Source organism: Aquarana catesbeiana, linkage group LG07, assembly GCF_042186555.1.
Source record: "Aquarana catesbeiana isolate 2022-GZ linkage group LG07, ASM4218655v1, whole genome shotgun sequence".
Classification (NCBI taxonomy): domain Eukaryota; kingdom Metazoa; phylum Chordata; class Amphibia; order Anura; family Ranidae; genus Aquarana; species Aquarana catesbeiana.
Window position 1 is genome coordinate 216,508,422 of NC_133330.1, and position 13,485 is coordinate 216,521,906.

Genomic DNA, 13,485 nt, shown 5'->3' on the forward strand with positions numbered 1-13,485 from the left:
TATTTTTATCCGACGGATATTCCGAACGTCAAGAATGTGGTGACGTACAACACGTACGACGAAAAATTAAGTTCAATAGCCAGTGCGGCTCTTCTGCTTGATTCCGAGCATGCGTGGAATTTTGTGCGTCGGAATTGTGTACACACGATCGGAATTTACGACAACGGATTTTGTTGTCGGAAAATTTGAGATCCAGATCTCAAATTTTGTTTGTCAGAAATTCCGACAGAAAATGTCCTATGGAGCCTACACACGGTCGGAATTTGCGACAACAAGCTCCCATCGAACATTTGTTGTCGGAAAGACCGTGTGTACGCGGCATTAATGTGTTTTTAATTTTAAAACAATTTTTGTAATAAAAGTTATTTAATATTATTATGTCTTGATCGTCCTTCACTGGTACCAGTAAAGTGCGCTCAGTAAGTTTCCCATGGATGAGGTACCCCAATAGCCTATATAATCTTTATATATATATATATATCTATATCTATATAGATATAGATATAGATATATATATATATATATGCTTTTATATCAATAAGCAAGAAAACACAAACTTTAAGGAGTCTGCCATAATTATATGTAGCAATAACTCACGGTGGAGCTGCTGGTTTAAGCGGGCTTGTTACCTTCACTCTCGACACCTCTATTTCACTGGCACCGGGTCTAGGGTTCCGTTGAGTTTACCTCTGGACGATATAAGCACCAAACACTTGAGTAGGTTTTCCAATGCTTTAATAAGACGAACACGGGAAGTAGCAGAAAGAGGTAGTAGGAAAGCTACAGGGATGCTCAAATACCTTTCTGTTGTATTTCTTCAGAACATTCTTTGTAATTGAACACTTGCAATTGAATAGTCCCCCTGTTTGTAGGATTCAATCTTTGCCCTTCTGGATAGACATCTCTCACTTGCCTAGCAGCCAGCACGTAGCACAAACAAAAGTCTCTGCCACAGACTTATCTGAAATAAAACCCATACGATCCTCTGCCACAGGATGTATTGGTTTGTGGTGAAAGTCAGATACAGTACTTGAACCTTTAAGCCAACCCGGCAATACTATACTGTAAGATTACTTCAGAATGCGTCCTCCAACCGAGTCACCAGGCCCCTCTCCAGACCAGCACTCTGCATGATCCTTCCATGATGGGTCCTCACCTGGGATCTTCTCGGTTGTCCAGCTTTACTCAGGAAAGACAGCTCAGGACCATTCTTCCGCTGCTGTGGTAGGCCCCAGACAGGCTTCTGGGCCCACCCACACGCCGCAGCGACGTGGGCCTCCGGAATGGAGGACCACGAGGTGGTATTCCTAGTGCATACCTGTCAGCCAGGAGGGCCAGCAGGTGGCTGAAAACGAACCATAAAACATGGCGTCTGTCCCATAAATACCCTCTCCCAGAATGCAACTCGGAGGACCACCTCCATCGAGTTATCTCCGGGACAGAAGAGCACTCATACGCTTCAACACGTTGCTTTTCCAACACCTGCCGATGGTGACAACGACACCCACCGACACAATGTGGAACTGCATGCAACGTCAGCCAAGCTGGAACAGAGGTAAATCTAACTTCCTATAATAAGCGACCCACTAAATTTACCTATCAGCGGTAGATAAAAATCTACCAGCGCTACATATACATAACTGTTAAAAAGTACAGGCCGCCATTCTTTGACCCCCCCAACCTCATGCACATTGCATGAAACTAAAGTACCAGTTTAGCCCTAGTACTGGCTGCATGTTATAAGGACTACAGTTGAAGGCTTGTTAAGTCAGATATGCAGCATGATGACTAACTTCTTTATAACCTGTTTACTTTGTAATCTTATAATGCACTTACATTTTCGTTTTCAGCTCATGAAACGCTCGTAAAACGCCTGAAAAATACCCCAACAAGCAAAATCCTATTCCTTTCAATTCAAATGGCACCTGTTCACATCTGAGCGTTTTGTCACCTGAAGCAAAACGCATGAAAAATGCCTTAAGCTGAAAAAAGGACATAAGCTTCTTTGGGCAGATTACAGGCATTTTTCTGCTTTTTTACATTGGTGACCTGTATAAAATCGCGGCAAAAAAACGCTGTAAAAAATTGCGGTAAAAATGCGTGACTTTGAAACACTTAGGAAAATAGTTTTAAAAACAATTCACAACAGATAACCACTATGACTTCAGTATGGCAATGCAAATCCCAGTAATGATATGCAAAATGCTGTAACCATTGAACTAATATAACCTGTGAAAATGAAAACATAAAAACACATACTCTGATTGGGGAGACAATACATTTTTTACCCATTCATATTTATGGCATACAGGTGCATCTAAAAAAATATGAATATCATCAAAAAGTTATTTATTTCAGTAATGTAATTCAAAAAGTGAAACTCCTATATTATATAGATTAATTACACACAGAGTAATATATATTTCAAAGAATTTCTTTCTTTTAATTTTGATGATTATGGCTTACAGCTAGTGAAAACCCAAAATTCAGTATCTTAGAAAATTATAATAGTGTGAAAAACGTTAATATTGTACACTCTAATCAGCCAATTAACTCAAAACACCTGTAAAGGTTTCCTGAGCCTTTAAATGGTCTCTCAGTCTGGTTCAGTAGGTTACACAATCATGGGGAAGACTGCTGACTTGACAGTTGTTCAGAAGATAGTCATTGACACCCTCCAAAGGGAGGGTAAGTTAAAAGGTCATTGTTAAAGAAGCTGGCTGTTTACAGAATGTTGTATCCAAGCACATTAATGGAAAGTTGAGTGAAAGGAAAACGTGTGGTAGAAAAAGGTGCACAAGCAACAGAGATAACTGCAGCCTTGAAAGGATTGTGAAGCAAAGGCTATTTAAGAATTTGGGGGAGATTCACAAGGAGTGGACTACGGCTGGTGTCAGTGCTTTAAGAGCCACCACACACAGACGTATCCAGGACATGGCCTACAACTGTTGCATTCCTTGTGTCAAGACACTCCTGAACCAACGTCAGAAGCGTCTTACCTGGGCTAAGGAGAAAATGGATTGGACTGTTGGCTCTGTGGTCCTAGGTCCTCTTTTCAGATGAAAGTAAATTTTGCATTTCATTTGGAAATCAAGGTCCCAGAGTCTGGAGGAAGAATGGACAGGCACAGAGTCCAAGTTGCATGAGGTCCAGTGTGAAGTTTCCACAGTCAGTGATGATTTGGGGAGCCATGTCATCTGCTGGTGTTGGTTTTAAACTGTGTTTTATCAAGTCCAAAGTCAGTGCAGCCCTCTTCCAGGAAATTCTAGAGCACTTCATGCTTCCCTCTGCTGACCAGCTTTATGGATATGCTGATTTCATTTTCCAGTAGGACTTGATTGGCCAGCAAACTCGCCTGACCTAAACCCCATAGAGAATCTGTGGGATACTGTCAAGAGGAAGATGAGAGACACCAGACCCAACAATGCAGACGAGCTGAAGGCCGCTATCAAAGCAACCTGGGATTCCAGAACAACTCAGCAGTGCCGCAGGCTGATCGCCTCCATGCCATGCTGCATTGATGCAGTAATTCATGCAAAAGGAGCCCCGACCAAGTATTGAGTGCACACTATACTGTACATTACATGGACGTACTTTTCAATAAGGCAACATTTCAGTATTTAAAATCTTTTTTTTTTTTTTATTGGTCTTATGTAATATTCTGATTTGCTAAGAAACTGAATTTTGGGTTTTCACTAGCTGTAAGCCATAATCATAAAACCTAAAAGAAAGAAATGCTTGAAATGTATCACTCTGTGTCTAATGAATCATTATATCAGTTTCACTTTTTGAATTGAATTACTGAAATAAATTAACTTTTTCATATTCAAATTTTTTGAGATGCACCTGTATGTCTCTATGTATAGTAGAGATGCCCAGCCTGCCGTACACTGGAAAAAGTGCTAAGGGTAAGCCCCTTGAAGCTTCTGGTTGCCCCCATTAGTAACTCTAGTGAAAACTACATGCACATATGATTAGTAAACACAGACATAAAGGTAGCTGAAGTGATATGGAAGTCTCCACAACACCTGCCTCAATACTGGTCCTTTAGTTTATCTGGCTGGCTCATTAACCTAAAAGAAGGTTCAAAAGTTGGGTCAAACTTGGATTTTACAAGAAAGCTGAGATTAGCATACCACTTTATTTGCCTATGTCTCTGCATCTATTGACTGTTTTGGGTATAAACTGCACTCTATTATGTACCATGTGTTCAAATTCAAGATACATTCAAGTTGAACTACCTAAGTTTGTAACAGGCATATTTTATTCTGTTACCGTCCACCACTTTCCCAATAAATCCATAGTAAATGTTTGAATTGCATTTAAAAACACAAAGGCAACAGGCAACACAAAACTAAAATAACACATTGCATTTAAAGAATAGGGTTTTTCAATTGGGTCAGGAGTAACTGCAGCTAATAACATTAGCCCTCTTGCAGGCATGTCTGTAGTCACTCTTGGATGACCCGTGTGATAGTGGTTATGATGTGCTTTCCACAACACAGCCTCCAGTGTTCTGAGAGTTGCGTCTGCACTTTGGATTCATCCTCTCCACAGTGGGTATGTCAGATGAATTAGCTTCCTGTTACAATGCAGGGATGATAAATGGTCCATGTCATTCTGCTGCAGTTGAAAGTCAAACACCTGTCAGACACAGAACCAATAATTAGAATCACAGGGATGACAATGTGTTATAAGCTTATACAGTAGCATATCCAGCTGCTATAAAGACAAGTCTGCTCTATGATAAAAGCAATACAGAATGACAGTGGTAATTCAGAAACTATTTCATTCATAACAACAATAAATATATGGCTCATAAAAAGCTGAGTAAATTCAAAGATGACATCTACCTTGACTACATTTGCCTTAGCTTTTTTTTTTTTTTTCATGGAACCATTATTAAGTCAAAACTGTACTGTCTGCTTAAGTCTAAATGCAGTCAAAATCAAAAACTGTTTTTCTGTCTTTCAGCACAAGGGACATTACTTATAGTCAGTAGGACATGTCCCTTGTGTTAATTCCTTCCCTGTTATACTAATCTTCCTCAGTCCTTCCCGCCACCCCACAACTGTAATCTTCCAGTGCAGCAGGGGTTAATACAACTAAATGGCTGTCACAGGCTCACGTCAAGACAGCCTGACTATGCCTGCCCTTTCTGCCCAGCTCCGCCATTCATAGATTCCATACTACAGCTTCTATAAATGGAACAGGATCTAGAAATGGAGGGCAGGCGCATTATTGATAGGTTCACCCCTCCATTCATAGAAGCTGTAGTATGACTTATACCACACTCCCTGCTGACACTATTAGGCCCCTTTCACACCAGAGGTCTGATTGTCTGTTTTCCAGCCAAACCCTTCATTCTCCTCTAAGGAACGCTGGATGTAGACAGAATTGTGTCCATTTACACTTGGCTAAAAAAAAAAAAAAAACGAAAGGAGATCCATTCTACTCCGGCTGGTCGGATTGGATGGAAGGGCAGTCAGCTGTAAACAGACAGCTGGTTTGTTTACATTCAGCTGCCCATAGAGCAGAGAGAGCTGTGTCTGTGTCTGCTCTGTAAAAGAAGAGCGGACACGGAACTGTCATCCAGGCGCTCTGCTCCGCTAACTTTTTTACAGTATTTATACATGAAGTTTTATGTTTATCATGGTTATGTGAGTCAATAAAGTAAAAAAAAGGCCCCCCAACTAGCTAATTCTTAAAGTTAGTAGAATAATGATTCAGTTCATCTCCAGCATTTCCAAACGTGAATCAGCAGAATCACAATGTATCCAATTGTTCATCATGGCCAGTAATTTCAATAATTTGACCCTTGCAAAGCAATTGTTAGGCCTCATGCACACTGGACCTTTTTTCTGCTGATCCTAGGGTTGTTTTGGCGTTTTTTTTCCTCCTGCCTCTAAACGCCTCTGAGTGTTAACCTGTGTCCATGCACAAATAGGCATTTAGAGGAGCTTAGAGGCAGGAGCGTTTAGAGGCAGAGAATAAAAACACAACCAATGCACCCAGGAGCAACAGAGTTTTAGCAGAAAAAACACTTGACGCGCATCTAAGCGCTAGGCGCATTTAGCGCTTGAACATTACTTAATTTTAATGGACAGAATAAATTATTATTCTGGCCAATTAAATGAATTACTGCCCAAGCCCTTGACGTGCATATACGCATTACATGACTTTACAAGTGTCACGCATGTTTACTGTCAGAACTGCTGCCAGGAGGAAAGGAGTTTAGGAGAGTTAGCAAAAATTCCAGTGTGTATGAGGCCTTACTGTGGTTACTGTCACATCTGATAATAAGACCAATAATGACCAAAGTGAAGAGATGGAAATCCCCCCAGATCTTGCCTCTCATAAGGGGTACAAATACATTTATAATAACTTACAACATTGCTCTATGCCTCAAAGCATAGATATATGTTGGCTCATACTAATTTTTCTCCCACTGCTGACCCTGTACTTTCTGACACTGCACTTCATAGCAAGTGTCAACTACTGTACTTGGAATTTATAATTATTAAAAAAGTCAGAATGACAATGTGCTAGCCATGGAACAATGTCAAACAGAAATGTCATCTACAAGGTTAACTCCATCAGAAAGAATGAGAACATAATTAAGGTCCATTTTCTAACATGTTGGGTTTTCTTTCAAACCAGATACTCTTGAAAATACACATGCACTAATGCCCTGTACACACGACTGGTTTTGCCATCGGAATAAACTCTGAAGGTTTCTCCGACGGAACTCCAACGGAATTCCGCTCAAGCGGTCTTGCATACACACGGTCACACCAACGTCCAACCGTCCAGAACGAGGTGACATACAACATGTACGACGGGACTAGAAAAAGGAAGTTCAATAGCCAGTAGCTAATAGCTTCCGTCTCGTACTTGCTTCAGAGCATACGTCGTTTTTGGTCCGTCAGAACAGCATACAGGCGATCGTTTTTCCCAACAGGAATTGGTTCCGTCGGAAATATTTAGAACATGTTCCATTTCTAGGTCCGTCAGAATTTTCAAAAAATAAAGTCAGATGAGGCATACACATGATCGGAAAAGACGATGAAAAGCTTCCGTCTGACTTTTTCTGTCGGACATTCCGCTCGTGTGTACGCGGCTTAACAAGCATTAAAATAAGGCCAAACCCAATCAGTAAAATCTCATATAAGCTTTAAAATATTAAGCCCAGTACACACTCATGCCCCGTACACACGGTCGGATTTTCTGACGGAAAATGTTCTATAGGAGCTTGTTGTCGGAAATTCCGACCGTGTGTAGGCTCCATCGGACATTTTCCATCAGAATTTCCGTCACACAAAATTTGAAATATGGATTTCAAATTTTCCCACAACAAAATCCGTTGTCGTAAATTCCGATCGTGTGTACACAGTTCTGATGCACAAAGTTTCACGCATGCTCAGAACCAAGCAGAAGAGCCACACTGGCTATTGAACTTCCTTTTTCTCGGCTCGTCGTACGTGTTGTACGTCACCACGTTCTTGACGTTTGGAATTTCTGACAAGATTTGTGTGACTGTGTGTATACAAGACAAGTTTGAGACAACATCCATCGGAAAAAATTCATGGATTTTGTTGTCGGAATGTCCGATCGTGTGTACAGGGCATCATAGTTTTTTTTTGTTCAACCCAGCGGGCTGAAGGAAAAAAAACTGTCAGCACAGTTCGGAGCCGCTGTACTAACAATCTGATGTTAGTATAGCTATCTCCCCTGCTGTTCTATTGTGTTCTGACAGGGGGGGCAGCTCCCCCGCTAAAACAAACTGTATCTTTAAAAATTAAACACGAATCCTGTGTGAACATCCTACTATCTCACTATGGGGTTGCAGCACAAAAATATCACTTCATTTTAAACAAGTGTGCATTTTTTCGACCTCATCTTGGAGAATATGCCCAAAATATAACCAAACTGATTATAATTTTTCTCTTACTAAACCATAGCTGCCACCATGGGTTGAAGCATTTGTCCTTGGAAAACTCCCAATTTTCTAAAATAAGTAAATTTATTTAGTGTAGTTTATTTTATTATGTCAAAAAGTTTTGTTTCTCACCAACTAGTGAAGTTGATTTATTTTATATTGAAATATAAGCCAAGACATTAGCAAATAAAGATACATTTTAAAGTAGTGTTGAGTATTTGTCCTTCCAATAGCACACAGCTGCCTTTCTGATCCTAGCAGGGTAGGAAGGAAATCACAGCCTGTGTAAAAAATACTATGTAAATAGCAATAATGCTAAGAAACCTAAAAAAAAAAAAAAAAAATCAGCAACTAGGTTTTTCGAATCCCCACCATCATAGGAAGTGGAATTCCAAGTCCTCACTTTTTCAAAACAAAAAAGAAAATGTTTTGGCAGGAATTCCAGTTAAAAACAAAGAGCGCGCTGGTGCCCAGACTATAGACATGAAAAACCGCACTTTTTTTTGTAAATCCCCTGCAAGGTAAAGGCATAATGTGCTAGTGAGAGCAGCGATCGGAGCTCTTCATCTTCCAGCGTGGCGGGCTCGGAGAAAGCTGCTCCGGTGTCCTCTCCTGGAGCAGCTTCCGTAGTGCATCTCCCGGCGCTAGGCGCCCAATTGATTGCCTGACGTTTTGGCCAATCAGGAAACGGGTTTCATACCTAGTTTCCGATAGACCGAGAGGAGGATCAGTGTTGCAACAGCGAATATTCATTCGTTGTTGCAACACACCTGTGTGGGCTCTGGACGCATCCTCTGCGACCTGAGCCTGAGCCCATGCTATTTTGAAGCCTATTCGAGCCCCTGGCTCTATTTAGGTGCTTAAAAAAAAAACCCTGACTGCTCTAATTCATGTGCCCAGTGACCTAAAAGGGGCCAGACACATAAATAGGATAGATTCATGCAACGCATGAATCTATCCACTACATATGGGGGGGGTGGCGAGGAGAGAGGGGGTGTTGCGCCCAGGTGCCCCTAACGGACGGCCCGCCACTGCCTAGAGGTAAGCCTTATTATAGGATTACCTGTAGATACAAGTCAAAAACAAAAGAGTTTATTACCACTTTAAAGTATATTCTAAATTGTTAACACACAGTAAACAAGTATAACAAGCCATCCCTAACCTATGGAGCTGTATGGATTGTAAAGTAATTCTTTCTCAATGATCACAACAAGGGGGGGTTTAGTTTTAAACAACTTAGAAAAACCTGCTGTGTGTTTAGGTTAGAAGGCAGGTAGGCTGCCACGATCTGTTCCCCACAGAAAACAACAGAAAAGTATTATCTTATTTGTAAACTGAAATGAATTTCTTCACAATGCCTGCAGCTACAGAGGTATTTTAGGACTTGATTTAAATTGCTTTTGCCATTTGTTCAAATCAAATATTTTAGTGTGCATAGTCTAGGCTCAAGTTTGTTTTAAATGCATCTATACAGTACTTCAACTGACAATACATAAATGTGCTTATTAGGGAAGGCAAAGATAATGTACCTAGTGTAGTAACCAGATGTAGTAATCAGATTTCACCATTTAGCTAAGTTGATTACAGTGAACTGAAAGCTAACTAGTTCTATAGATTACTACACATTGCACATCACTGCTGTATTATTAGGTAAACACCAAAAAACTAAAAAGCAAAAAATTCCATGTGAATAGTACATAATAAAAACATACTGAGGGTCCATGAACACTAGGAACAGGAACAAATTCCAGAATCTCTGGCAGAAAAAATGCTCATAGTACAACCCCTGGCAAAAATTATGGAATCACCAGTCCCTGAGGATGTTCCTTCAGTTGTTTATTGTTGTAGAAATAAAGCAGATCACAGACATGGCCAAAAACTAAAGGCATTTCAAATGGCAACTTTCTGGCTTTAAGAAACACTAAAAGAAATCAAGAAAAATAATTGTGGTCAATTCTGAGTAAAAAATTATGGAATCACCCTGTAGATTTTCATTACAAACACTAACACCTGCATCAGATTAAATCTGCTTGTTAGTATGTAGGTAAAAAGGAGTGATCACACCTCGGAGAGCTGTTGCAACAAGTGGACTGACATGAAGCATGTCTCCAACACCAGAGATGTCAATTGAAAAAAAGGAGAGGATTATCAAACTCCTTAAAGAGGGTAAGTCATCACGCAGTGTTGCACAAGATGTTGGTTGTTCACAGTCGGCTGTGTCTAAAACATGGACCAAATACAAACAACATGGGAAGGTGGTTAAAGGCAAGCATACTGGTAGACCAAGGAAGACATCAAAGCGTCAAGGCAGAAAACTTAAAGCAATATGCCTTGAAAACAGAAAATGTACAACAGAACAAATGAGGAACAAATGGGAGGAAACTGGAGTCAACATCTGTGACCGAACTGTAAGAAACCGCCTAAAGGAAATGGGATTTACATACAGAAAAGCTAAAAGAAAGCCATCTCTAACAACTAAACACAAAAAAACAAGGTTACAATGGGCTAAGGAAAGGCAATCGTGGACTGTGGATGATTGGATGAAAGTCATATTCAGTGATGAATCTCGAATCTGCATTGGGCAAGGTGATGATAATGGAACTTTTGTTTGGTGCCGTTCCAATGAGATTTATGCAGACGACTGTCTGAAGAAAACATGCAAATTTGCACAGTCAATTATGATATGGGGCTGCATGTCAGGTAAAGGCACTGGGGAGATGGCTGTCATTAAATCTTCAATAAATGCACAGGTTTACATTGAAATTTTGGACACTTTTCTTATCCCATCTATTGAAAGGATGTTTGGGGATGATGAAATCATTTATCAAGATGATAATGCATCTTGCCATAGAGAAAAAACTGTGAAAAAATTCCTTGAAGAAAGACACATAAGGTCAATGTCATGGCCTGCAAACAGTCCGGATCTCAATCCAATTGAAAATCTGTGGTGGAAGTTAAAGAAAATGGTCCATGACAAGGCTCCAACCTGCAAAGGTGATTTGGCAACAGCAATCAGAGAAGGCTGGAGCCAGATTGATGAAGAGTACTGTTTATCACTCATTAAGTCAATGCCTCAGAGACTGCAAGCGGTTATAAAAGCCAGAGGTGGTGCAACAAAGTACTAGTGATGTGTCGGAGTGTTATTTTGTTTGTTTTTCATGATTCCATAATTTTTTCCTCAGAGTTGAGTGATTCCATAATTTATTCCCTGTGCTTGTTCTATAAATCTAACTGTTACTGGCCACCACAATTATTTTTCTTGATTTCTTTTAGCCCGGGTTCACACTATACCGGGCTGCGGATCGCACAGGAGCGCTGTGCGTCCCTGTTCCCCGTTTCAGGGACGAATCAGGTCCGATTCTATTCCTGAATTCGGCCCTGAAATGGAGCCAAAGACGCACAGCGTTTTTGTGCAGTGCGCTCCACAGCTGCCCCGGAGATATGTGAACCGGCTCCATAGGGAGCCAGTCACATTCTCCTACTATGCGAATTAGATGTGGGGAAACGCACATCTAATTCGCATAGGTGTGAACCCAGGCTTAGGGTTTCTTAAAGCCAGAAAGTTGTCATTTGAAATACTATACCAAGAAGGGCTGCGCTGCTGTGATTAAGTGAATGTGGTCGTAAACCATTTATATGACCATAACATATACACCTATATATGATATAAAACTAATAATGGTATTTGGAAAAGGGATGATGATAGCTAGAACACACATTAGTAACCACAAATATGTGACATATAAGATTACTTCTTATGTATATATGCAATCAAACATCAGGTATGTTGAACAAGGTCCACACAAAAACGTTCCTTTGCTGGAAAAGTCTTTCACCAGTGGAGAATGAAAAAACATTAATAATATTGGTATAAAGTAAAACAACACTCTTCTGCTGATGTGAAGCATGCACTGTTGTCACCCTGAAGGATGTGATGATAGGGAAATTCCTCCACCAAACAAAACGATCTGCCCCTTACCAGATCTTTTGATCTCTTGTTTAAGGAGATCGCATGTGCAGGTGGCTGTGTCCCCCAGCCACTGGGTCTCTATCAATATTATGGCTCCAAGGGTCACCTCTCAGGGGGTCCGCTAGATGGTAGACTGGCACTCAGATCCCAAGAATGAAAGAAAGAGCTCCATAGCGTAATACTGACATTTATTAATAAAAAATCACAAGAAAAGCACTTACAGTGTTGTAGCTTAAAAATCGCATGTGTACACAAACAATGCCGGCCGGCTCACAGCTGCTGCCCGTCGCTTCCGGGATCAGCGGTGGATGGTGGTGACGTCAGCACGTCGCTCCTCCCTACGCCGTTTCGACAAACTTGTCGTCTTCCTGGGGTACGGGCGGCGTGCTGACACACCACCTTTATACATCAAACAATTGTACAGGAACGCCCTCTTCAGAGATCAAGGCATCCGAAACTAGATTCGCCATCTTTAAAATGGGCTAAAAGACTCCTATTCCATTCTAGTAAACTGTTGTATACTCCAGTGTCTGTTCACATCTAATACCGCATATCTAAACTTCCGCACTGGGATCAGCAATTACTATACTGAAAGCAAACATGAATGGAAATATAAATACATATGAAAGATGTTATTAGAAATGAAGGAAAAGAGCCCTGCGAGTGTGGGGATCCCACCACACCTGTTCATAAAACATAATGGGTCGATGGTTGTTTTCACCCCCATGCCTTTAGTTTTTGGCCATGTCTGTGATCTGCTTTTTTTCTACAACAATAAACAACTGAAGGAACATCCTCAGGGACTGGTGATTCCATCATTTTTGCCAGGGGTTGTGGCTCATATTGCACAAGAGTTTAGGAGAGTTTATGGGCATTTGATTTTATAAACATTTTTTCCAAAACGTTCTCCTCTGCTCATTTTTCATTATAATGAATGTACACTGGAAAAACGTGGAACACTCCTAAACGCCACGTTTAGGTGCGATTAGCATTTTTTCTGCCTGAAAACTCCTCTCCGAAACGCACTTGTGATGTTTTTTCAAACTTGTTGTTTAAATCATTTTTTTTCCCATCAGAATATAGCAGTCTTGTGACTTCTACCAGTGTCTGGTTAAAGCTTGTAGGAGGAACTTTTATTCTCCTCTGATTGTCCTATGAGGCAGCAAGAACCCTGACCCTCTGTTTGGACAGTGCTGATTGACCCTGTGCTGATTACAAGCACTCTCCCAAGAAACAAAAAACTCTCAAGCAATACACACCAAACTGAGCATGTGCAGAGTGCCCCCAAGGCATTGTTAGCAGATGGATTGGGGACACTGGAAGAAGGAGAGGATCAGAGAAGATAGGATCAAACAGCCTTTTTACACAATGCAGAGAATTAACCCCCTTAAGTTCCACAATGAGTATAACAAGCATGATTTACTGCATATAAAGACTGATTTTACACTTTAATGATGCAAAAAACTTTTCTTGTTTGGAACGTCCAAAGGATCCTACACGACTGACACAGCATATGTAACTCCCTGTATTTTGTCCTTCCCTCTTGAACAATTAACAGATAGATCTACATGTATAC

At 40.7% G+C, this 13,485-nt stretch overlaps 1 protein-coding gene across 2 annotated transcripts in view; it reads right to left on the reverse strand.

The window, feature by feature from the left end:
* Positions 1-718: 718 nt before the first annotated feature.
* The window catches only part of LOC141103434 (uncharacterized oxidoreductase ZK1290.5-like), a 254,666-nt gene continuing 241,899 nt past the window's right edge, over positions 719-13,485 (reverse strand). For both annotated transcript variants that reach the window (XM_073593022.1, XM_073593024.1), the window contains one exon: positions 719-4,644. In XM_073593022.1, the coding sequence (XP_073449123.1) occupies positions 4,543-4,644 (102 nt within the window). In that variant the 3' untranslated portion in view covers positions 719-4,542. The remainder of the gene's footprint in view (positions 4,645-13,485) is intronic.